This window comes from Kogia breviceps, chromosome 12 (assembly GCF_026419965.1).
Source record: "Kogia breviceps isolate mKogBre1 chromosome 12, mKogBre1 haplotype 1, whole genome shotgun sequence".
NCBI lineage: Eukaryota > Metazoa > Chordata > Mammalia > Artiodactyla > Physeteridae > Kogia > Kogia breviceps.
In genome coordinates, this window is record NC_081321.1 from 32,198,767 (window position 1) to 32,224,383 (window position 25,617).

Genomic DNA, 25,617 nt, shown 5'->3' on the forward strand with positions numbered 1-25,617 from the left:
AATCACAAATGAGTTGGTTTAAAGTACTATCTATGCATGGGGTGGAAAAAAAAATATCTCTTCCTTATTTTTCACGTCTCCATTCATCATTTGTGAGTCTCGGAATATAGTATTTCAGTATTTGGTCTTTTAACATTTGACTTTTAGCATTAAGTAACTCTCTGATTCCCTATTCATCCTTGGCAGTAGGGCTGACTCAGAACTGGGTTGGAACCCTGCCTCTTCTCACTCAAAACACTCACAGGCATACTTTAGTTTCATTACTCTTCTAGAAATTAGCCCAAAGAATATAGCAAGTTAATTTTTTAATTTGTTTTCATGAATATATGATTCCTGACAGTGAATTGAAGCAAAAACTAGTTCCCAAGCTGAAAATTCCCAACCAAATACTGACTACTTAAAGATATTTTGAGTCAAGCCAGAGTCCGTGGCTTGGAGACGAATTAAGTCTATGTACTGTCTTTCTCTTGTCTCTCAGTTGGCCACGCATATTCTCAAGTTCAGTCTGAAGGAAAGCTTATAAGAAAGACAGGCATGGTCTTGGCCACAACCAGCAGGACAGCTAGACAAGAAGGAAGACAACAGCTTACCTTCCAGCTCTTCCTCCAATATTGCTATTCAGCCTGAAAACTTCACTAAGCAGGCATTCTTAAAAGAAAATTATGATCAGTGAAAACATAAGGATATGCCCAAGCTAATGATGCAAGGCGATAATTTGTCTCATTTGCCAAAAGACATTCAAATATTACTGGATCTGTTTTGCTGAAATATTTTGCACATTTAAAACTTATTCCAAATGCTTCCTTTGCTTACATCAGCTAATTACCTTAATCTAATTAGGCTTCAAGTTTCCAGCTCACCCAAGCTTTTCCTAGATATTACTATTTTCCTTATACATAGAATAATATTTTACAGTCTGGGAAGTGAAATCAGACTATTTGGCTCAACTGATGTCACAGATTTTCAGATGGGAAGAGTCCATGGGGTTCACTTTAAGTGTGTCCATTCCCTTAGGGTTCAACTGTTGTAATATTTTTCTCCTGGTACTTAAGTCTTTTGGACACACTCAGGCTTGCATTTTCTCAGAATTAAAAGATTTTTCCCTAGCTCCTTTTGGCCTACTTCATTACTTGGCTTCACTTCACATGTTCTCAGTTTTGAACTTGTTATTCTTTGTGGACAAGGTCTTTGACATCCATCTTCTCTTTAACAATCAAAATGTTATATATCCTGGAATAACTCATACCATAATCTGCTCACATTCCTAACTTTTGCTACAAGAATTGCATGGCTGGACCAAGGGCATCACACAACCACTGTTTTATTTTTTCTTTTCAAGTAACTGCAAGTCTAATTTTCCTAATATCTCACTAGAATATTTTTAGATTCCATCTCTTCATGCTCTCTTTAAAAAAATGTTCTCACATTGGGCTTCCCTGGTGGCGCAGCGGTTGAGAGGCCGCCTACCGATGCAGGGGACGCGGGTTTGTGCCCCGGTCCGGGAAGATCCCACGTGCCGCGGAGCGGCTGGGCCCGTGAGCCATGCCCACTGCGCCTGCGCTTCCGGAGCCTGTGCTCCGCAACGGGAGAGGCCACAGCCGTGAGAGACCCGCGTACCGAAAAAAAAAAAAAAAAAAAAAAAGAGAGAGAGAGAGAAAGAAATGTTCTCACTGTCATTGCTTTTATTGTGAAACAATCATTGTCAAGCTCCATCTATAAAGTCATAGCTGTAAGTCGTAGCTTTTTCCAACAGCCTAAAAAGATGGAATAGATGCCTCTGGCCCCGAATTATTTGAATAAATTCAATAAGGTTCTGCTTTTCCTGATTTACCCAATTCCCAAGTATATGTACATGCTGTTCTTATTAAATGATTTCTTATTTATTCAGGAATTTATTGTTTATTTAGTTGGCCAAAGGGGAGGGTGAAATGTAGAGCACTGTGGCAAACATTACTTTATCATATATCTGTATGTATAAAATATGAAATATAGCTTTTTATTTTGAAACAAGTTTTAAAACATATCAAATATTTGGCAAGCCACCCCAGGATCCTCACTTGCTATTGAACTACTCTAATGAAATCTCCTCTTTCAAACAGAAACAAGGCTCAGAAGATTCTTAGTCTCTACTATTAGCGTTTGCTAATTCTTCAGTTAGTGCCAACGATTTAAAGAACAAAATCTGAAGCCTCTTTCATGTGTTTCAACAGATACATTTTGGCACTATACCAAAGTACTTGATTTTCTGGGAACAATGAGGAAACATCAATGACTAATTTAGGAAGCTCATCTTAAGTTATGTGTAAGTAGCTTCAGAATAATGGCAATAAGTGATGTGTAGCCAGGCCATAGGGTTGCTTTGCATTCCTAAGGTTCAGAAGATGGTGAAGGAAGCTGGGGCCGGAGGGCTTGGAGGGTTCCCTTACTGCATGTTTTCTGTAAGGCCTGGCTGCTACACACTTTGAAGAGTCAAACTGGAGGGAGGGGCAGTTTGACCTAAATTGTATATTCAAGACAAAGAGAGGGAAGCGGTTCATTATTTTATTGCTATTATTTCACTTCTTTCTTTCATCATCCTTTCCTTTAATTCTCCTTTCCAGGTGCCCAAATGATCACATTCTTATTCCCAGTGGTAAAATGCCTGTGGAGGTAGAAGACGGATGGTGTGGCGATTGAACCTGCAGCCAGACTGCCAGGTAACAGAATCCTAGCGTCCTCTCGCCGCAGGAGATCTTGAAGGGCGTTGCAAGTTCTCCCTAAGAGGATGGTGTCCTAAGGCGAGCACCTGGTCTTTTCCCGGTCTTTGCTGTCAGTCATCATCCCGCCTCGCTTACACTCACCCGATTTCTGGATCGTGATTTGAGAAGCCTGGCTCTGTAGATACCTCACAGTGATTTCCTTTGGTCGCAGACACTTAGCTGATGATTTTGTAGTTGATTTGAAAGAACAGAAGTGCATGGATTTCAAACATGTTTATTGAAGAACGACTGAGTGCGGGGACGATGATGATTCAGCGGAAAACCGAACAAAGATCCTGCTCTTCCGGAGGGAGCTTTCATTCTGGTGGAGCTGTGTTGTTTCTCAACACCCGCGCTGTGCCCATTACCAGCTCTACCCAAGGACTGCTTGAATCTCACTGTTCAGGCAAACGGGCACACAGCTTTCCAAAGGACCACTGTAAGCTGGCCTCAGCTCTCCGCAGAAAACATTTGAAAGAACATAAACTGCAGAGCAGCGAAGGAGTGGGCAGGTTGGGAGTGGGGGTGTTGGGGGGTGAGGGAGGCCACTGGAGGTGGCGTCTATTCGTGTCAATACGGCAGAGTCAGGGGACCTAGTCGGAGCCAGAAAACTTCAAGCCAAACAAACTCTGAGATCACAATCCCTCACCCTTCTCCTCCCCTCCGACGAGCCACCGCAGCGGGTGCACTGTCCCTGGGGTAGTTCGTGGGGAACAAGGGGTTCTGAGAAAGTGGACTCCTCGTACGCTCCCCCTTCTCCCCCGTCCCTACCATGGGCTTTGCCCTGCAGCGCTTCGCCGAAGCGGTGGACCCGGATTTCCAGTGCAGGCTGTGCGGCCAGGTGCTGGAGGAGCCCCTGTGCACGCCGTGCGGGCACGTCTTCTGCGCCCGCTGCCTGCTGCCCTGGGCGGCGCGGCGGCGCCGGTGCCCGCTGCAGTGCCAGCCCCTGGCGCCGGGCGATCTGTACCGGGTGCTGCCTCTGCGCAGCCTCGTCCAGAAGCTGCGCACCCAGTGCGACTACCGCGCCCGCGGCTGCGGCCACTCGGTCGGGCTGCGCGAGCTGGCGGCGCACGTCGAGCGCTGCGACTTCGGCCCTGCTCGCCGCCGCCGCCGGGGCTGCGTCTCCGGGCCGGACGGCCGGGGCGGCGGAGACGCGTGCGCGCGGGGGCGCTGCGGCTCAGCGCCCGGCGTCCGCCGCGGTGGGACGCCGGGAGTCCGTGGCGGGAGCGGGCGGGCGCCAGGGCCTCAAGTCCTGGCCTGGAGGCGGCGCGAGAAGGCGCTGCTGGCGCAGCTCTGGGCGCTGCAGGGGGAGGTGCAGCTCACGGCCCGCAGGTACCAGGAGAAGTTCACCCAGTACATGGCTCACGTCCGCAAACTCGCCAGGGACCCGGGCGGCGGCCGCGGCCGGGTAAGCGCTGAGGGGTCGGCACCCGGGGAATGGTCGATCGGGGTGGAAAGGGGAACGGTTCTTTCTTGCACTTCAGAGTTCCTTCGCAAGGTGACATCCTTCTTTATGTGGTAGGAAGCATCCACTGCCCTGATCATCCTATATACTATTACTATCTTTCGAGTGTATTAGTATTGCAGTTTACAAGGATTGTCCCCTTACAACTTATACTGGGATTGGAAAAGAGTTAAACAGATTAAATTCCAACTTTTCGTCGGAGAAGGAGGAATTAGGAAAACTCCTTTTCCCACTCAGACCCTTGCTTCCCATCTTTCACTCTCCTGCCTACCCTCTCTGCGTATTTTTTTATACCTTCGGCCTCGGCCTGAAGCCAGTTAGAGAAGGAAAGCCAGGTAGCTAGGACCTCTCCTACCCTGCCTCCTCTCTGTGGCTGGCTAGCATCCCGGGGCGTGTCATTCCCACACCTTTAGCTCTGCATGACTTAGTTTCCCTACCAAACCACCCATATCAGCCACTTTGTACTCAGCACAGGGACTCAGGGATACGGGAAACCAGGATAACTTGGAGTTAAGAAATTAAGAGACGGGATTTCTTAGACCTGCAGGGTTCTTTTCATCACCCTGACCTTCCCTAAATAGTCCTTAAGTGCTTCCAGATTTCATTATTAGTGGAACGTGAGTGGGTGAGTGTGAGACTTGGGGAACCTAGTCTGAGAGCTCACGTCTATCTGCGCTCAGACTAGCCGTGTGAGCTCCCGGGATGTCTCCCTTCTTTGTCGAGGTTGCTGGCCCTGAACTGTTGGACTGCCGGCTTTCTGACGGAATAAACAAGCCTCTTTGCAGCGGCTCGTGACAAGAGGCTTGTTTATAAAGATGTTCCTTCTCTTCTGAAGGACTTCTGCACAGTGTTTGACATTGTTGGCCGCTGCCATGGTGAGCAGGGATTTAGCAGAATTTACAGTCCGTTCAAGGAGCTGTTTTCATTCCCCAACCTCCTGGGGAGGAGCAACCCAGGGTGATGCCCATTTGGAACTGCTTTGCATTGCCTTCAACTCAGGCACCGAATTTAGAAGCTTCTGTCCTTGAACCTAAAAAGGATAGTTGAAGTGTGAGGGGCTGAACTGTTTCTACTCTGATAAACGGAAGCACATGCTTATTAAAGGTTTGGATACTCTCTATGATTCTTTCTCTCTCATATTTACATACATGTAAATTTAAAAATGGGAGGACCAGAGAGAAGCACAGAAATATGGTCTGTAATACCAGTTCAGGGTTCAAGGTCTTGGGGAAGCAATGGTTGGTGGAAAGGAGCAAGGCTAGATTATATGACAGAGAAGTCCATGCAACAAGTCAAGAAGTCAAGCTGTGGTTCTGAGAAGTGAGGCAAAACTGGCCATGATCTGCAGACTGCTTACCAAAAGGCTTCTCCGTGCTGCTCAGAAATGTTTTCCCACTACCAGCAGGGGCTGCTGTGCACACTGCCTGGGAAAAGTTCCTGGGAAAAGGTGGTGATGATGGTAGCAGTGGTGATGATGTTTATAGAAATTTATCATTCTGAAGTAATTGCCAAATATGTAATTTCCTAGGATAGTTAATAATATGAATAACCATGAATAAAATTCATATAGCCTTGCACTATTTCATCTTATGTTTAAATTGGTCTTTTTTAACAAGCAGGTTTGTAGATATAATTCCTGTTTGTTTAACTGTTATTTGGCCATCAGGAGAGCAATACATACTGATTTAGTTAACATAAATCCTCTTGTTTAAAAATTCTGCAAAACCAAATAAAAATACCATTTAAAATTACGATTACTGTAACCTACAAAATCCTGTATTTCAGTAGCAATGTGAATATTAATGTTGAAATAAATTTATAAATAGCTATTACTTACATCCCTTAAGATTTTCCAAAGTGAAAGTATTACATAAAATAATTCTTAGATCCTTTAACAATTTATTTTACTCATTTGTAATGGAGGGGAAAAAATAAGGATACCTGCATGGTTGAATCAGAAATCTGTTTAAGTTACAGTGGAGTCAGGATCAGATGCTGAGTTAGGATAAAAGCTGCATGTATAAACATGCAAAGCCATTTAGTCATTTTTGAAAATAGTTACTTTTCTCACATGCATGTTTGTTCCTTCAAATACATACTTTCAAAGTAAATTCAGGAAGAAATTAACCTCCCAAATTCAGCCATCCTTAATTTTAAGATTTTCTCTTTTTCAAATCAATTTATTTACAGTTAAAAAACACCTTTATTGTAGCATTTTTTTCTTTTATATATATATATATATATTTTTTTTTTTTTTTTTTTTTTTTTTTTTTTGCGGTACATGGGCCTCTCCCGTTGCAGAGCACAGGCTCCAGACACGCAGGTTCAGCGGCCATGGCTCACGGGCCCAGCCGCTCCGCGGCATGTGGGATCTTCCCGGACCAGGGCACGAACCCGCGTCCCCTGCATGAGCAGGCGGACGCTCAACCACTGCGCCACCAGGGAAGCCCTATATTTTTTAACTAGTCAGTTATTGTATCCCTTTTCTTCTAGGATGGAGAACATATGCCATTCACTATTGTGTTAGAAAGAGAAAATGACACTTTGGGATTCCATATTATAGGAGGTCGACCATATCAGGTAACCCACCCTGTTAATGCATAACTCACTCTTTGCTTAAAATAGTAGAAGACTTAGCTTTCATTTGTGGATTTTAAGTAAAAAAACAAACAAACAAACAAACAAAAAGAAGGTTTAATCTTTAAAATAGTGCTTGTCATCAAAATATTTCAGAACAAACCGAGAATATTTTTTGAGAAAAATAAAACAAAACAACAGCTAACAAACTTTGCTACTTTTTTAAAAAAAAGAGTACATTTCACATTTTACCTACATCATACAGCCCTGTTGGCAAATTTCTTAAATAATCCTATTTCACAATAACACATATAGGCAATTTCTGCTTGATAATCTTAGACAGGTGTATTGCTTGCTTGTACCTCTTATTTATTATGCCAAATTGTTCAGTTTTCAGATGCTAACACAGACCAGGCAATTTATAAAATATCTTGAATGAATGAATGAAGAGTTAAAATAAGTTAAAATGAGGGATAATTGTTTTCACAATTACATAGGTAATACCATGTCTAAAAAAGATAGTAGATTTGATTTAGTTTTGGCTCCCCAAATCAAATTTTTTTATTAAATTGAATGAATAATTTTTTTCTACATTGATGCCAATTGTTTTCAAAATGCATGAGTTAATAAACTTATACCAAATACTGTAGTTGCAATGTTCTTTCATATCCTTCAAATAGTACATCAACTTAATTTTCATCCTAACTAAGAAAGGTGGTGAAGTTTTTCAAAAATCATGTTCTTTCATTTTCCAATCAGCTGCCATGAAAGTTTTGCATCCTGCATTGCAGATGTTGGCCACAGAAACTGTCTGAGCATTGTCGGACATACGCTGTGTTCAGACCAGGATGGCAATGACATATTTCCCCTTTGTATTTAGCATTTTGAAAACCTAGCAACTAATGACTGCTGTATTCTGTTTCTAGAACAGTTGCCATTTATTATGAAAAGATAAAAGTCTTTTCAGCATATCATTTTCATTTTCTTTTCCCCTAAGGAATATCTTTATAAATGCTAGTAGGGTGTTTGACATTTAGATGACACTAGACACTTTTAAGAGCCTCTTAAGATTCATGTTAAAGAAGGCTGATTAAGGAGAAATAATTTTGTTTAACTTGCTATAAAGCGAAATGACATTTAAAATTATACCGTGTATTATTATAGAATGTTGGACATTTTCCCTAAATAAGTTTTGCAGGGTAATTGGTTTTCTGTGACTCGCTAAAATGTCCTATATGTATGATATTGGCTGTGTGTTTGAGGTTTAATTAATCATTAGTCTCATTGTACCTGGAACTGTGTAAAGATTAGCTTTGAATGGGTTCTCCTACAATTTGGAGTTGATCTTTTGGGATTTTACACTTGAGTAAGCTCCTAGTCTCCCCTGTGAATAGATACAGTCAGAACTCTATTTCCAAATCTGTCACATCGTGAGGCTAAGTTATATTTTCAGAACTATGACCACATTTCAAACCAATTATATAGTTAGGCTGGATATGCTTTTTGTTTTCTTTAACTTATAGACCTTTTTAACTGCTATACCTCTTTATACATGAGATGTTTTATAAATAGTACTTAGAAGTCCATTGTTATCACCTCAGTTCATGCCCTTTCCCCAGAGCTTTTATGTATACTGAAAAACATGAGGTAACTAGATAATCTTGTCAAAGATGTTCATTCATTAAAGCTGCCATCTTGATTAATGACTATTTGGTGTTAAGTATGTTAAAATTCAGTACCAAATCTCCAGCTAAGAAAGAGAACTGCATGTTTAGAGAGGCTTGGCAATGTTACATTTACTCAATTGTTTTTTATCCAACTTAAAATTTTGTCTACATCTTTCTTACTGCTAAAGGTTTTATTTTTTAAAGGATAATCCAGAGGAAGCACCAATGGAAGGAATTTATGTTTCAAAGATTTTGGAAAATGGACCTGCTGATAGAGCAGATGGCTTGGAGATTCATGACAAAATCATTGAGGTAAGAAAATAATAAAGCACAAATAGGATCTGTGGAAGAAATATTTGGACATTTAAAATTTCCAAACTTATTGCTTTTCCTTGGTGTGGTACTTATTAGAGTGTATAACTAACATGTTTTAACTATTATATATTGGAATACAAGAATGAATCACCCAAAGTTTCCAAATGTGTTAATGAATATCTCCATTTTAATAAATTGCCTCTCCCCATGAATTATAAAGATAATTGTGTGATTATTAAGGGATTGATTTGTTATAACATCTCAAAAAAGGATGATAAATCTCTGCTGAAGAACATTTTTGACAAGTAAATATTACTATCTTTAAACTTGTAATTAGTATGTTATATGTAGAATTATTTATACATTCCCTTTTTACCATTTCTTAGTTTAATATGGTTATCTTGTTCATGTATCTTTTATGTGAAAAAAAAAGAAGCAGCTATTGCAAAAACTTGGTGGGAACTCTTCATTTTCTCTAATGTACATTGTGGCTGTATTGTTTGTATTTAGGGTTGACAAAGTAAATACTCACAAGTTAGTGAAACTTGAGCTGTGATAATAGAATTTTGGGTCACTGCCATTTACCACCTCAGTGCTTTTGAAATTTTAACTGGTTGAGATAGTATTATTTGGCGTAACTGAAAATTAGGTTAGTTTTGTCAATGGAGTTATTTCCAATGTATTAGTAAAGACATAAATAGAAATTTGGAAGGTATACTTGACTCTACTATTCTTTTGGAAATATTCTGTTTTTTCTAGATTATATAATCATTTGCACTATCTTTCTGAATGTCTATATAAACTATCTAGATGGAGACTGTTTTTCTTTACTAAACTTTGAATAAAGTTTTAGATGTTCATTTATCATTTGTGCATTAAAAAAGTTGAATTTCAAATAATTTGACCTAGGATGAGAGTAAAGAGTAGAGAAGAGCCTATAGTTTGTTGTTGACTCATAACTCTTAGAAATTAGCTGATTAGGCACTTTGGGGAAGAGAGAGGAGTTGCCTTTGGCTGAAAAACTGTGGTTTTTATCTGAAGAGGTCTCTTGCATCAAGGTTTTCTCTTTCCAGTTTTGTAGCCAAGAAAGTATGGAGCTACTTTCACTGATGATGTCCAGTTTGTCCTGACAGTTTCCCTGGTGGAAACATTTACATGCTACAGTTTCTAAAGTTAGAATTTTTCTGTTTCTACTCATGTTTGTGCGGTATGATATAAAGGACAAGATAACTTAAACAAAAAATTGTTCTTTTTACTTTCTGCCTTATTGGTAGCATTTTGATTTTTCCAGTTAAATGGAAAACAAATGCCTACATATGCTACTATTAGAAGGGCTGCTGGAGCTGGATATGTATATTCAGGTAGCACACACACTCACATATACTCATAACGGAAACACATACTGGGGATTTAAAAATAATTTGTTCCAGGTAGGTAACAATGTTATGTATGCTTCATTAATGTTGCATGGAAAACGAGGAAAAAGAATTTGTCTTTTATATTGTGATATAGCATATTTTAAAAAAATTCACTGGTTTTGTTAATGTATAGATGTACAAAATGTATAGATGTATAAAAACTATGGTTGATTAATCAAGTGCATCTTTATATCTAATACTGTTACAAATATATGTCAAAATAACCTTATTTAAATAATATAAGATAAAGAGCAAAGAGATCAACCATGGAAATCTAAATTATAATTTATAACCAGCTGCAGTATTATTATTTCACTTTGATGTGCACATATTAGCTGCTAATGACAAGGGCTTGAAATTTGCGTCAGTGATAGAGATTTATCAATGTATCCTTTATGCCAGGGTAAATTGGTATTATGCATAGTTTTATTGTAGTTCTGTAATGGATTCATGTGACCACATTTGCAGTTAAGAAATTAGTTAGGTGGTATACATATTTCTGGAATGTTGCCTGTTAAACAGCATGAAATATTTTGCAAGGAAGATTATTAGAAATAAATCTCTTATATTTAGTTGCTCAGTGATGCCATCAACTTTTTTAAAGTGATAGATATTTGTGACCTTATTTCACATACATATGTAAATAAGCATGCTTGTTCTTATGCATATATATGTGTAAATATCCCTTTGTACCAATTAAAGTAAGAAATATTTGATTCTTGTCAATTATTTTAGTTCATCTGCCATTATGGTACCAGTCAGCTTTACAGAGTTTATAATAATGGGAAACTGATAAGAAATCTATTGATTAATTTAAAATGTGCAGAGACAGAAAAACAGATTTTATATTAGAGGAATTTCTTTTCCATTTTTTTGTTCTCAGTGATTTGTTTAGTGAACTAATTTGATGGACTTTTTTCTTTTTTTTCAGTTTTTGAATTTCAAATGGCCATGCTGATTTAAACCTAGTGTAACAAATAAATTTGTTTGCAGAATAAAATACACAAATAGTTCATATATTATGAACTACCCATATGACTTAACTCCCAGTCTGACACATTACTAAATGCCTTGAATTCAGTGATATGTAACTTAAATAAAAAATAGAAACTGTTAGATAATTGTTTTTAATTAAGTCAAGATATACTAAAAATATTTTGTATAGTTAATTGCTTAAAGCACTCATTACAGCAGGTTTATGAAATAAATTTATAAAATAAATTTTCATAAATCATTCATTTGAAGGAGGAAATAGATATGTTAAAAGTTTGGTTCTACTAATACTTAAAGAAATTTTACTAATCCTAATAAAAATATTAGCTATAACAATTTTGTTAAAATTTAACAGAAGACAAAAACTCCAAAAGTATTGCTTTTTAGTATTGCACATTCTACTGAAGCTGAATTCAAGAATTATAAAAGCAAAAAATCATAGTCATGAGGTAAATCCATGTCATATTTTTCACATAATACAAGGCAAATTTATTTTTGGAGCCAGTCTCCATGAGCAGTCATGTTTACCAGTTTCTAGATGTTTACACGTCCACATTTGCTAAAATATTTATGTGTGTAGATTCAGAAAAGACATCAGTTGTGATATTTCAGTTACATTAGGTGTCAAAGTATCACTGGAGACTGAAAAGACAGCAGATGTTGTTAAAGACATTTTGAAACATCACAGAAGTTCACATAGACCAGGAATTCACCAGAGTGTACATCTGAATAAAAGCATCTTTTACAAGCTGTTTTTCACCCTTTCAAGGCTCAAAGGACCACAGAAGATCCTTGATACTATCAGAGGCTTTGGCACAATTCTATGCAGGCAATACCATTACAGTCCTTATCATCATGTTAGGATGCCTGAGGGGTATGTGGGAGGGAGTTGAGAGTCAAAGTTCACTGCTGCCGTCAGCAACTATTCCTCTATTATTATTTCTGTGATGCTGATAGTGGGCTACACAACTATAACCCCTAAGTGAGAAAGTGAATAGAGGGGAGGATAGTCATTCATGGCTCTTTGTTCACATTTTCTTCTCCCTCCCCCAACCCCCTTCCCGAGTTCCTACCAATGCCCTGTGACTGTGACAGGAAAGTCCATCCTTCTTTCAGCTTCTGGAGACCAGAGAGTCGGGGTGGAGTGCTGTGAAGTCTTTGAGAACAGTTTGGAGCAGAAAGCAGAGTTTTCTTTAGTGTATACATTAAAATCTATCCTATTTATTTAGTTTGAAATTCATTATGAAATGCAACACACAGACATTTCCATTTACTTTAGAAACAATTCCCACATGGAATAATGTCAGTGTAGCACTTTCTAGAAAGTGCTGAGTTTAGTGCTAGTAGAAAGAACTTTACAAATATCTCTTCAAGAACTTCTTAACTATTCCAGACTGCCAACTACAATTTCTTTTAGTTCTGTAATGGTAGACATTCTGCATTCTCTGTCACTACTTTCTCCTCCACTAAAGTGAAAATCTTTGGTGGTTATCATGTTTATTTGCCCAAGACTCTGCATAGTTTTGTTGTAACTATTAACACAGGAAATTTAAATGCAGATCAGAGCTAAACATTCAGGAATGCTCTTGAATCAGTTCTTCAATGTGGCACCCATGTATGTGCCTGATGGCACAGTGTAATTACCACTTCATAAAGCAGCCATGCTAATTTGTTTATGCATTAGAAGCATTTACAAGTTTTGTAGGTCATTTGTAAATCTGGTGGGCAATTAGAATTTTTGACAAATTGCTATTGAATTCAAACATATCACTGAATTTGTCAAAATATTATCATCCTCACACATCTTTAAAGTGTATTTTAACTTCAAATAACATTGATTGTCTGAAAGAATTAGGAAAGAAATAAAGCAATCCTGTTAATGCAAGTAAAGAAATACATTGTAATGAGTTTTGTAATCATGATTACATTTGTAATACATGATTGTCATTATATAAATTGTATAATTTAATGTATCGTGAAAAGTACTGTGGTGCAGTAAGAGCATGAATTCTGAAATCAAGGAGATCTGGCTGGAATTCCTGTCCTGCCTTTTAAAATGTGTGGCCTTGAATAAACCAGCTGTGCCTCAGTTTGTACGCCGTTCATACTTATTGTGTGCACATAGTACCTGGCACAGGGCAGATTCTTGGAACCTGCTATCAGAGCCTGATGTGTCTCATTCAGCTTATGCAAGTAGTTTGCTCTCCAAAGCAGATAGACAATGCAGGGAGAGGAAGGGGAGTTGTATTTTTCTTTTTTGGAGAATTCAGATCACTCTCTCCAGCTCTCAGTCATTCCCATTTCCATAGGCACCACAGTTTGAATGAATAAATGTAGAAAGTTTTAACTTGTACATTTCACACACTCATAAGGACCTCAGATGCAGAAAGGGCTGTGGGAGAAAACTTTACACTTATGATTTAATTCAGTCATTCAACAAGTATTTTACTAACTGCCTATATGTGTCAGGTGGCATACCCTGTGTTGTGGAAATAAGACTCATTCTCTGCTCTTAAGTAGCCCATGGTGTAGAGGTCCTGTCTTCTGTCTATACAAGGCAAGGCAGGCCTTTATGTGACACTACTCTTTCAGTTGTTAAGAACGTAAATGAACATCACCATCTTGTCTGAGTGGAATGATACTATGGATTTATTGTAGTTTTCCCATTCTCCTACAAGTAGTTCAGTTCATTTTGAGACATCATGATAAGGGGTTAGTAAAAGAGTAGAATCTGTGGATGTAACATAGCACCGTGGTTTCAGGAGGAGGTGCAGGCCTTGAACTTGGGTCTCGGCCTTGAATTTGAACTGCGTTATCTCACGAAGGTTTCTCAATTTTTCTCATTCCCAGTTTCGTGCCTATAACTATGAGGGTAACAATAGCTAGTCCCTCAAATTTTCTATCCAGTTAATCATAGTATTTTGCCACTCCACTGAGTTTCCATTATGGATAAATACAGTTTTGTTTAAAATGTAGTTTTATTTTAGTTTACAAACGAAAGGCTGGAAAGGTCTTTAAAGCCTTGAGATTTAGTGTGTTAAGCACTGATTTATCTGTTTTAACTTTATAAGATATGAACTTTGATTTCTTTTTTTTGAGTACAAAGCTTCTGAGAAAGTAAACAGGGCCACCACATATGACTATGCAGTTTGCGCACTACATAGCTGCATGTGATGTCCCTGTCAGAAGGCCTAACTGTGGCTCCCATTTCCCCTTTTGTTCCCTGCTACAAAAATCCTCAACAGAGCACTTATAACATTTATTTTTATCTAGGTGATTTTTATTAGGTATAATTGACATACAACATTATATTAGTTTCAGGTATATAACAGTGATTTGATATTTTGTATATATTGTAAAACGATCACCACAATAATCCTAGTTGAAATCGTCACCATACAGTTATAGAATTTTTTCCTGTGGTGAGAAGTTATAAGATCTACTCTCTTAGCAGCTTTCAAATATGCAACACAGTATTATTAACTATAGTCCATGCTGTACATTACATCCCCATGATGTATTTATTTTATAAATGGAAGTTTGTACCTTTAGACTCCCTTCACCCATTTCCTCTACCCCTCACCCCCAGCTTTGAGAACCACTGAACAATCTGTTCTCTGTATCTATGAGGTTTTTTTTTTTCAGATTCTACATATCAGTTAGATCCTATTGTATCTGTTTTTCTTTGATTTATTTCACTTAGCTGATATATATATATATATATCTCACAGTTTCTTTATCCATTCATATATCCATGGACATATAGGTTGTTTATGTATCTTGGCCATTGTAAATAATGCTGCAGTAAACATGGGGGTGCATACATCTTTTTGAATTAGTGTTTTTATTTTCTGGATAAATAACCAGAAGTGGAATTGTTGGATCATATGGTAGTTCTATTTTTAATTTTTTGAGGAAACTTCATAATGTTTTTCATAGTGACTGCACCATTTACATTCCCATCAATAATGCACAAGAGTTCACTTTCCTCTACATTTTGACCAACATTTGTTATCTCTTATCTTTTTGATAATAGTTATTCTAACAGATGTGAGGTGATATCTCATAGTGGTTTTGATTTACATTTCCCTGTTGTTTAGTGATGTTGAGTATCTTTTCATGTACTTGTTGGCTATCTGTATGTCTTCTTTGTAAAAATAAATGTGTTTACTTCCTCTGCCCATATTTTAATCAGATTGTTTGATTTTTAGCTGAGTTGTAGGCATTCTATATATGTTTTGGATATTAACCCCTTATCAACTATATGATTTGCAAATATTTTCTCCCATTCAATAAGTTGCCTTTTTTCTTTTTCTCCTTTGCTGTGCAGAAGCTTTTTAGTTTAATGTATTCCCACTTGTTTATTTTCGCTTTTGTTCCCTTTGCTTTTGGTGTCAAATCCCTCCAAAATTGTTGCCAAGACCAGCATCAAGAACCATATTGCCTATGTTTTCTTCTTGGAGTTTTATGGTTTAAGATTTTACATTCAAGTCTTTAATCCATTTTGCATTAATCTTTGAGTATAGTGTAAGACAGTGGTCCAATTTTATACTTTTGCATGTGTCTGTCCAGTTTTCCCAGAACCATTTACTGAAGAGACTATCCTTTTCCCATTGTATATTCTTGGCTCCTTTGTTGTACAGTAATTGATTATATATGCATGGGTTTATTTCTGGGCTTTCTATTCTGTTAATCAATGTGACTGTTTTTTATATCAGTACCATACTGTTTTGATTACTATAGCTTTGTAATAGAGTTTTTAATCAGAGTGTGATGTCTTCCCCTTTGCTCAAGCAAAGGTTAAGATCACTTAAGATTACTTTGGCTATTTGAGGTCTTTTGTGATTCCATACAAATTTTAGGATTGATTTTTCTTTTTCTCTGAAAACTGCTGTTTGAATCTGTAGATTGCTTTGGGTAGTATGGACATTTTAATGACAGTAATTCTCCCAATCCATGAGCACAGAATATCTTTCCATTTATTTGTGTTCTTCAATTTCTTTCCTCAATGACTTATAGTTTTCAGTGTACAGGCCTTTCACTTGTTCAGTTAAATTTATTTCTAGGTATTCTATCCTTTTTGATGCAATTGTAAACAGGATTGTTTTCTTCATTTGTCTTTCAGATATTTCATTAATACTGTGTAGAAATTCAACTGATTTCTGTGTATTGATTTTGTATCCTGCAACTTTACTGAATTTATTTATTACTTCTAACAATTTTTGGTGGTGTCTTTAGAATTTTCTATATACAATTCATTGTCTGTATACACCAGTTCTGTATCTGCAGATTCAACCATGGATTGAAAATTTAAAAAAAAAAAAAAAGAAAGTTCCATAAAGCAAAACTTAAATTTGTCATGCACCTGCAACTATTTACATAGTATTTACATCATACTTAGAATTATTTACATAGCATTTACATTGTATTAGGTATTGTAAGTAATCTAGAGATTATTTAAATTATATGGGAGAATGTACATAGTTTACATGAAAATACCATGCCATTTTATATATGGGACTTGAGCATTCACAGATTTTGGTGAGGGCTGGAGCCTAGAACCAATTCCACATGGATACCAAAAGATGACTGTATAAAATTATGTCATCTGAATATAGTGAGAGTTTTACTTTTTCCTTTCCAATTTGCATGCTTTTTATTTAATTTTCTTGTCTGATTGCTGTCTGATTAAATCTTCCAATACTATGTTGTACAAGAGTGGTGAGAGTGGGCATCCTTGTCTTGTTCCTGATCTTAGAAGAAAAGCTTTCCTTTTTTTACCATTGAATATGCCATTAGCTGTGGAACTGTCATATGTGATATTTATTATGTTGAGGTAGGTTCCCTCTGTACCTACTTGCTTGAGAGCCTTTATCATAAATGAATGTTACATTTTGTCAGATGCTTTTTCTGCATTTACTGAGCTGATCATATGCTTTTATCCTTCATTTTGTTAAAGTGATTTATCACATTGATTGACTTATGGATACTGAATCATCCTTGCACCTCTGGAATTAAGTCCCACTTGATTATGGTGTATGATCCTTTTAATGTATTGTTGAATTCAGTTTGCAAATATTTTGTTGAGGATTTTTAGATCTGTGTTTATCAGGGATATTAGCCTATAATTTTCCTTTCTTTTAGTGTCTTTGTCTGGTTTTAGTATCAGGGTAATATTGTCCTCATGAAATGAGTTTAGCAGTGTTCCCTCCACTTCTGTTTTTTGGAAGAGTTTGAGAAAAATTAGTATTAATTGTTTTTTGAACGTCTGTTAGAATTCACCAGTGAAGCAACCTAGTCCTGGACTTTTGTTTTTTGGGAGGTTTTTGATTACAGATTCAATCTCCTTGCTGGTAATCAGTCTGTTCAGATGCTCCATTTCTTTGTGATTCAGTCTTGGATGGTTGTATTTCTAGGAATTTATCCATGACTTCTAGGTTATCCAGTTTGTTGGTATATAATTGTTCGTAGTAGTCCCTTATAATACTTTGTTTTTCTGTGGTATCAGTTGTAATGTCACCTCTTTCATTTCTGATTTTATATATTTGAGTCCTCTCAATTTTAACTTTTCAAGAACTAATTCTTTGTTTCATTGATATTTTATATTGTCTTTTTGCTCTCTATTTTATTTATTTCTGCTCTGATTTTTGTTATTTCTTTTCTTCTGCTAAATTTTGTCCTTTTTCTAGTTTCTTGAGTTGTAAAGTTAGGTTGTCTATTTAGGATATTTATTATTTCTTGAGATGGGCATTTATTGCTATGACCTTCATTTTTAAAACTTCTTTTGCTACATCCCATAAGTTTTGGTTTGTTGTATTTCCATTTTCGTTTGTCTCAAGATATTTTTTTAAATTTCTCTTTTGATTTCTTTGTTAACCCATTGGTTGTTCAGTAGCTTGTTTTGTAATTTACACATATTTGTGAAATTTCTAGTTTTCTTCTTGTAATTGTTTTTTACTTCAATACCATTTTGGTGAGAAAAGATCCTTGATGTGATTTCAGTCTTCTTAAATTAGTTAAGACTTGTTGTGTGGCCCAATGTGATCTATCCTGGAGAATGTTCCATGTGCACTTGAAAGAATGGCTAATCTGCTGCTTTTGGATGTACTGTTCTGTGTAGATCTGTTAAGTTCATCTGATCTAATGTGTCACTTAAGGCCAATGTTTCCTTATTGATTTTCTGTCTGGATGATCTATCCATTGTTGTAAGTGGGATATTAAAGTTGCCTATTATTATTTTCTTCCTTTAGGTTTGTTAATATTTGCTTTATATATTTAGATGTTTCTATGTTGGGTGCATAAATATTTACAAATTTTTGTTTGTTTGTTTTGTGGTATGTGGGCCTCTCACTGTTGTGGCCTCTCCTGTTGTGGAGCACAGGCTCCGGACGCACAGGCTCAGTGGCCATGGCTCACGGGCCCAGCCGCTCCGCGGCATGTGGGATATTCCCAGACCAGGGCACGAACCCGTGTCCCCTGCATCGGCAGGTGGATTCTCAACCACTGCGCCACCAGAGAAGCCCCTATTTACAAATATTTAATCCTATTTGTGTGATTGACCCCTTTATAATTATGTAATGCCTTTCTTTGTCTTTTATTTTAAAGTATATTTTGTCTGATATAAGTATAACTACCTTAGCTTTCTTTTGGTTTCCATTTGCACAGAATATCTTTTTCCATTCCTTCAGTTTCAGTTTGTGTGTCCTTAAGTGTGAAGTGACTCTCTTGTAGGCAGGATACAGATGAGTCTTTTTTAAAAATTTATTTTATTGAAGTATAGTTGATTTACAAAGTTGTATTAATTTCTACTGTACAGCAAAGTGATTCAGTTATATATATATATATATATATATATATATATATATATATATATACACACACACACACATGTTCATTTTCATATTCTTTTCCATTATGGTTTATCACAGGGTGAGTCTTGTTTTTTAATACATTTAACCACTCTCTGTCTTTGATTGGAGAATCTAGTTCATTTACATTTAAAGTAATTATTGATAGTTATGTACCTGTTTCCATTTTGTTAATTGTTTTCTGGCTGTTCTGTAGTTCCTCTGTTCCTTTTTTCTTCTCTTGCTCTCTTCCTTTGTGGTTTGATGACTTTCTTAGATTATACTATACTTACTTAGATACTATACTATACTATACTTAGATTATATTATACTTAGATTCCTTTCTAATTATCTTTTGTGAATTTAAAATATCTTTTTCCTTTGTGGTTACCATGAAGCTTAAATATAACAATTTATATTTACAACAGTTTATTTTAAGTTGATAAAAACTTGAGTTTGAATGCATTCTAAAGTTCTATATTTTTACAATCTCCCCACCCATGTTTTATATTTTTGATGTCACATCTTATATCTTTTTCTCTGGTGAATTCCTTAGCAAATTATCATAGATAATTATAGTTATTTTTAGTACTTTGTCTTTTAACCTTCATACTAGTTTTATAAGTGATTAATTCACTATCTTTACTATATATTTACCATTACCAGTGAGATTTATATTTTCATATTTTTTCTTGTTAATAATTAACACCTTTTTCTTTCAATTTAAAGAAGTTACTTTAACATTTCTGGTAATGCCAGTTTAATGGTGATGAACTCATTTAGCTTTTGCTTGTCTGTAAAGCTATTTATTTCTCCTTTAATTCTGATTGATAATTTTGTTGGGTAGAGTATTCTTGGTTTGAAGTATTTTTTCTTTCAGCACTTTTAATACATCACGTGACTCCCCTCTGGCCTGCAAAGTTTCTGCAGAAAAATCTGCTGATAGTGTTGTGTGTATAACAAATTGGTTTTCTCTTGCTGCTTTTAAGATTCTCTGGTTGTCCTTAACCTTTGACATTTTTAATTATAATGTTTCTTGGTGTAAGTCTGTTGGGGTTCATCTTATTTGGTACCATCTGGGTTTCCTGGATCTGGATGTCTGCTTCTTCACCAGATTAGGGAATTTTTCAGCCATGATTTCATCCAATAAGTGTTCTGCTCCTTTCTCTCTCTTTTCCTTCTGGGACTCCTATAATGAAAATGTCATTTCACTTGCTGTTGTTCCATAGGTCCCTTAAACTATCTTCACTTTCTTTTCATTCTTTTTCCTTTTTGCTCCTCTGATTGGGTGAGTTTCTTTGTCCTGTCTTCAAGTTCATTGATTTTTTTCTTCTGCTTTATCTAGTCTGCTGTTGAACCATTCTAGTGTATTTTTCAGTTCACTTATGGTATTCTTTAGTTCTTTGTAGTACTTGTATTTTCTATTTTTTTATCTTTTTGTGAATTTTTCACCGTATTCCATCCAGTCTGCTCCCAAGTTTGCTAAGTGTCTTTATGATCATTACTTTGAACTCTTTATCTAGTAAGTTACTTATGTCTGTTTTGTTAAGGGTTTTTTTTTTTTTTTGAGGTTTTATTTTATTCTTTCATTCTCTCTTTCTTCATATACTTGATTCTCTGTGTTGGTTTCTATGCATAAGATGAAACAGCCACCTCTCCCATTTTTGAAGTGTCGGCCTTGTGTAGATAAACCTTAGTGTTCATCTTTGCCCTAGCTCTTGTCTGTCTCCCAAACCTTTGTGATTGTCCAAGCATCCTATTTTATTTTTAATAGCTCCCAGTGTTGCGGGTGTGCCAAAACCAGTTATTGTCCCAAAGGGGAGGCTCTCAGTCATCACCTAGATTCAGGTTGATTGGAAGCCAGACCCTCAGGCAGCAGTTTTTTGTTTTTTTTGAAGAAGATGTTGGGGGTAGGAGTTTATTAATTTATTTATTTTTATTTTTGCTGTGTTGGGTCTTCGCTTTTGTGTGAGGGCTTTCTCTAGTTGTGGCAAGCGGGGGCCACTCTTCGTCGCGGTGCATGGACCTTTCACTATCATGGCCTCTCTTGTTGCGGAGCACAGGCTCCAGACGCGCAGGCTCAGTAGTTGTGGCTCACGGGCCTGGTTGCTCCGTGGCATGTGGGATCCTCCCAGACCAGGGCTTGAACCTGTGTCCCCTGCATCGGCAGGTGGATTCTTAACCACTGCACCACCAGGGAAGCCCAGGTAGCAGTTTTGAGAGTACGCAAATATATACAGTACTGTTGGACAGCAAGTGTAAACTCTGCTGGCCATCAGTTTCAGGTGATGTATAGGTGTCATTTGGCAGCAGCTGCAAAAATCAAGGCACCATACGAGGATATAAGCCCCTTTCTGGAAGATACCAGTGAACTGGAATGAAGCCGAGGGAGAGTGCAAAGATTACATCCGCAGCATCGGTTCCCTGACAGCAACTCTGATGGCCGCTTTAAGTATGCCAAACCAGAAGCCTGCCTCACAGGCCAAACTTCTGGATAGACAACTAGGCCTCTTTCTCAGAAAGACTTGGCATGTTTCAGTTTGCTATCTGTGCAGTGCCCTGGGAATGGCAGCTTGCCAAGAACTGTCTCTCCAATTGTTACAGTCCCATGGGACCCAGGAACACAAGGCTCCCCCAGTCTGTAGAGCCAGGAAATCAAGAGGTGTTCTCTGGATGATCACAAAAACTAGGTTACCTGATATAAAAACTGGGGAACCAAACATGTGTGGAAGCTTTCCTTCAGGAGTTACGGGCACCCTGGTGTGTTTCAGAAGGACAGTACAAAAATGGCACCCTCTGAAAAAAAGGAAAAAAAAGATGGCTCCCGCTGTCTTCAGTATAAAGATGGCACCTGCTCGAAAGGAAAAGAAAAAAAAGATGGCAACTGCCGGCTTTACTGAGGCAGAAGGAGAGCAGAAAGATGGCACCCACAGCCCCTGTCCCTGGATAGTATCCCAGCAGGTCTCTGCCACTCAGACCAACATTTAAAAATTAGCAAATGAGTCTCTTTTAAATAAAGTCTGGGCATCTTTTTGCACAACAGAGGAAAACATAAACGTGAAAAGACAAACAATGGAATGGGAGAAAATACTTGCAAATGATGTGACTGACAAGAGCTTAATATATAGCTCAATATCAAAAAAACAAAAACCCAATAAAAAAATGGCCAGTAGACCTAAATAGACATTTCTCCAAAGAAGACACACAGATGGCCAACAGGCACATGAAAAAATGCTTAATATCGCTAATTATTAGAGAAATGCAAATCAAAACTACAATGAGGTACCACCTCACACCTGTCAGAATGGCCATCATTAAAAAGTCTACAAATAATAAATGCTGGAGAGGGTGTGAAGAAATGGAACCCTCCTACACTGTTGGTGGGAATGTAAATTGGTACAGCCACTATGGAAAACAGTATGGAGGTTCCTTAAAAAACTAAAAATAGAGCTACCATATGATCCTGCAATCCCAGTCCAGGGCATATATATGGAAAAGATGAAAGCTGTATTTCAAAAAGATACATGCACCCCAATGTTCATAGCAGCACTGTTTACGGTAGCCAAGACATGGAAGCAACCTAAATGATGTCCCTTGACAGATGAATGAATAAAGATGTGGTATATATATATGTATATATATATATATACACACACACACTCACATACAGACAAACAATGGAATATTACTTGGCCAAAAGGAGGATGAAATAATGCCATTTGCAGCAACATGGATGGACCTAGAGGTTATCATACTAAGTGAAGAAGGTCAGGCAAAGAAAGACAAATATCCTATGACATCACTTATATGTGGAATCTTAAAAAATGATACAAATGAACTTATTTACAAAACAGAAATAGACTCACAGACATAGAAAACAAACTTATGGTTACCAAAGGTGAAAGTGGGGGGCAGGATACATTGGGAATCTGGGCTTAACATATACACACTACTATATATGAAATAAACAGCAAGGACCTACTGTAGAGCACAGGGAACTATATTCAGTATCTTGTAGTAACCTATAATGGAAAAGAATCTGAAAAAGTATATATATGTGTGTGTATTATACATACATACATTATATATATTATACATATACATGTATGTATAACTGAGTCACTTTGCTGTATGCCTGAAACATTGTAGATCAACTATACTTCAATTAAAAAGGAAGGGAAAAGAAGTCTAGGCATCTTTAAAGGTCTGTTTCTACACTGGGCCCTGGGGTGGGTGAGTCTTCACATGAGCCCTTTAAGAGCCTTTTCTCAGTTTGCCACAGCCCTGCAGTTCTCATGGGTATAAGCCTTGCTGGTCTTCAAAGCCAGGTGTTTGGGGGCCTCATATTTCAGGTGCTGGTCTTAATAGTCAGCATGCCTGATGTGAGGTATGAACCCTTCACTCCACAGGGGGAAGCTCTGGGTTTTGATTTGGGGGTGGGGTTTAGGGTGAAATTGTGTCTCAGCCTTTTGTACCTGCTTTGATGTGGTTTCCATTTCATTATCCTGATGTAAGGTGGTCACTTCACCAGTTCTTAGGTTTTGTTCAGAGGAAATTGCTCCATATACAGCTATAGATTCTGTTGGAGGATGTGAGTTCAGGATCTTCCTTTGTTGACATCTTGAACCAGGACCTCCCTATAACATCGCTGGAATTTATGTTAAAATGAGATCCAGAATTGATTTTAGGTAAAATTTCAAAGTGTGCCATATTTTACTATATTTTGCCCTCTTTTTTTTCCACCAGGAATCCTAGCAATCTGGCATCTTCCTTGTCATGTTCTTATTTCTTTGCAACATTTGTCTTTAGGAAAGCATGTTGTTAAAATTCACTTATACCAATAGATTTTGAATGATAAAAGCTAGCCCTACTCAGGATATCTGAAACTAACCCAGATATAATGCCATCATGATTCTCAAGTGTTTATCATTTTCACCTGGACCAGCACAGTAGCTTCTTGAGTAAACTTTGCCCACACCCGGTCTCTACCACATCAGCTCAACTTGCTTACCTCTGGTAAGTTGTTATTTTTTTACTCCTTTGCTGCAGGCCCTTCATTATCATTCTATTGTCAGTAGGATAAAATCCTAATTTATCAGTGATGCAAAAATGGGCCTTCAAAATCTTTACTTTTTTTTCCAATTTTCTTTCTTAGACTCTCTACTGTAGTCACATGAAACTCCTCCCCTTTTTTTCAGGTCTCTCTGCCTTTATTCCTTCTTTCCCTTTTACCTGCTTTCTGGCCTTCCCCCCACTCCACATCTCTTCTTTCTCTGACAAATTTCTGAGTATCCTCAAGAATCCTCCACTCCTTGAAGCCCTTCACAATTCACTAAGGGGAATTATTTTCTTCTCTCCATTGCCAGTAGATTTTTATACCTCTCACTTTTGTAGCACTCTTCATAAGCTTTGCTGTTTATTTATTATTCGGTGTTCTTCCCTGACAAATGTATGGCTTTCTCAAAAGTGGTTTAGAATTTTATTGGACTTAATAGTTCTAGCACCCCTCCTGCTCTCAGCATTGTGTCTGGCAAACCAAAGGTTCTCTGTTATTTATCTTTGAATTATGGAATAAATGAATGGATAGACCTCAAGCTCAAAATTTTGGGCATTATAGTCTAGATCTAAGGATTTTTCAGGTGCTAGGTGGGCAGCCCCTGAAGGCTATCCCTGTTACACCCTGTTCCTTCTCTTTGAATCTTTATCACAAGGTCAATCAGAAGTTGAAAGATTTACAGTTTCTTAAGTTCTAAAATCCCTAAGATCTAGTGTAAATGGATTGAAGCAATTTTATTTTTCTAGACTGTTTTGTCTAACCTGTAAATAGGAAAGAACTCAAGTCTGCAACACAATGTTTCAAATTCTGTTTATGTAAATGCTTGAATTGGATCTGAAGATGTGTATGTTTGCCTTCAGATTTTATGTCATTGAACTTGAAGAACACTGGTAAAGCTTACTAAATTCACATGCTTGCCTACAAAGCAGATTTGCAGAAAATGGTACTGGACTGAACATGGAATCGAACAAAAACATGATTAACCACAGAGGAACTGAAAAGATGAAAGGTGTTATCAATGTTTCCAAACCTTGTAAATGGTTTGGTGAAAAGACAGACTTTGGAGCTTCCTAGAGCACTGGGGAGTGGCTGTGGAGACTCTTTGAAGTTCTCCTGATGAGAGCTGCTTGGAATAACTAACAGTAGCTCCTGCTGTGAGCTGTTCTGAGGAAGCTTAAGGAACAACTTACTAAGCTTGTTGTTCGGAACTATTTAAGGCAACTTTTATAAAGTTGTGCTTTTGTAGAATATGTGCTGTTGTACTCCTTGTAGATTCTGGTGCTTTTACAGAATTTTATACATATTTCTCCATTTTTTTCCTAAAATTTTGTTTTTCCTACTGCCTTGAGAAAGCATCACAGAAGAGCAAAGGGCAGCTGGCATGTGTTGGGTGGATTTGATCCTCTTAACCTATGAATTACTGTGGCCACATCACAGTCCAATGGCTGTATGGACAGTTCCTTTAATCAGCTTCCCTCCTCTTTCTTAAGCATAACACATAAGTGTTCTTATGAAGCTTATCACTCCTTTAATAATCAGCA

General features: G+C 37.4%; 1 protein-coding gene across 5 annotated transcripts in view; it reads left to right on the forward strand.

Annotated features, from left to right (window-relative positions):
* The first annotated feature begins 2,534 nt into the window (after positions 1-2,534).
* PDZRN4 (PDZ domain containing ring finger 4) overlaps positions 2,535-25,617 on the forward strand; it is a 371,251-nt gene continuing 348,168 nt past the window's right edge. For 3 of the 5 annotated variants that reach the window (XM_059080716.2, XM_067009077.1, XM_059080715.2), the window contains exons 1-3: positions 2,535-4,146; positions 6,697-6,783; positions 8,652-8,759. In XM_059080716.2, coding sequence (XP_058936699.2) covers positions 3,511-4,146; positions 6,697-6,783; positions 8,652-8,759 — 831 coding nt within the window. In that variant the 5' untranslated portion in view covers positions 2,535-3,510. The remainder of the gene's footprint in view (positions 4,147-6,696; positions 6,784-8,651; positions 8,760-25,617) is intronic. The other 2 variants (XM_067009076.1, XM_067009078.1) reach the window with 1 other exon arrangement.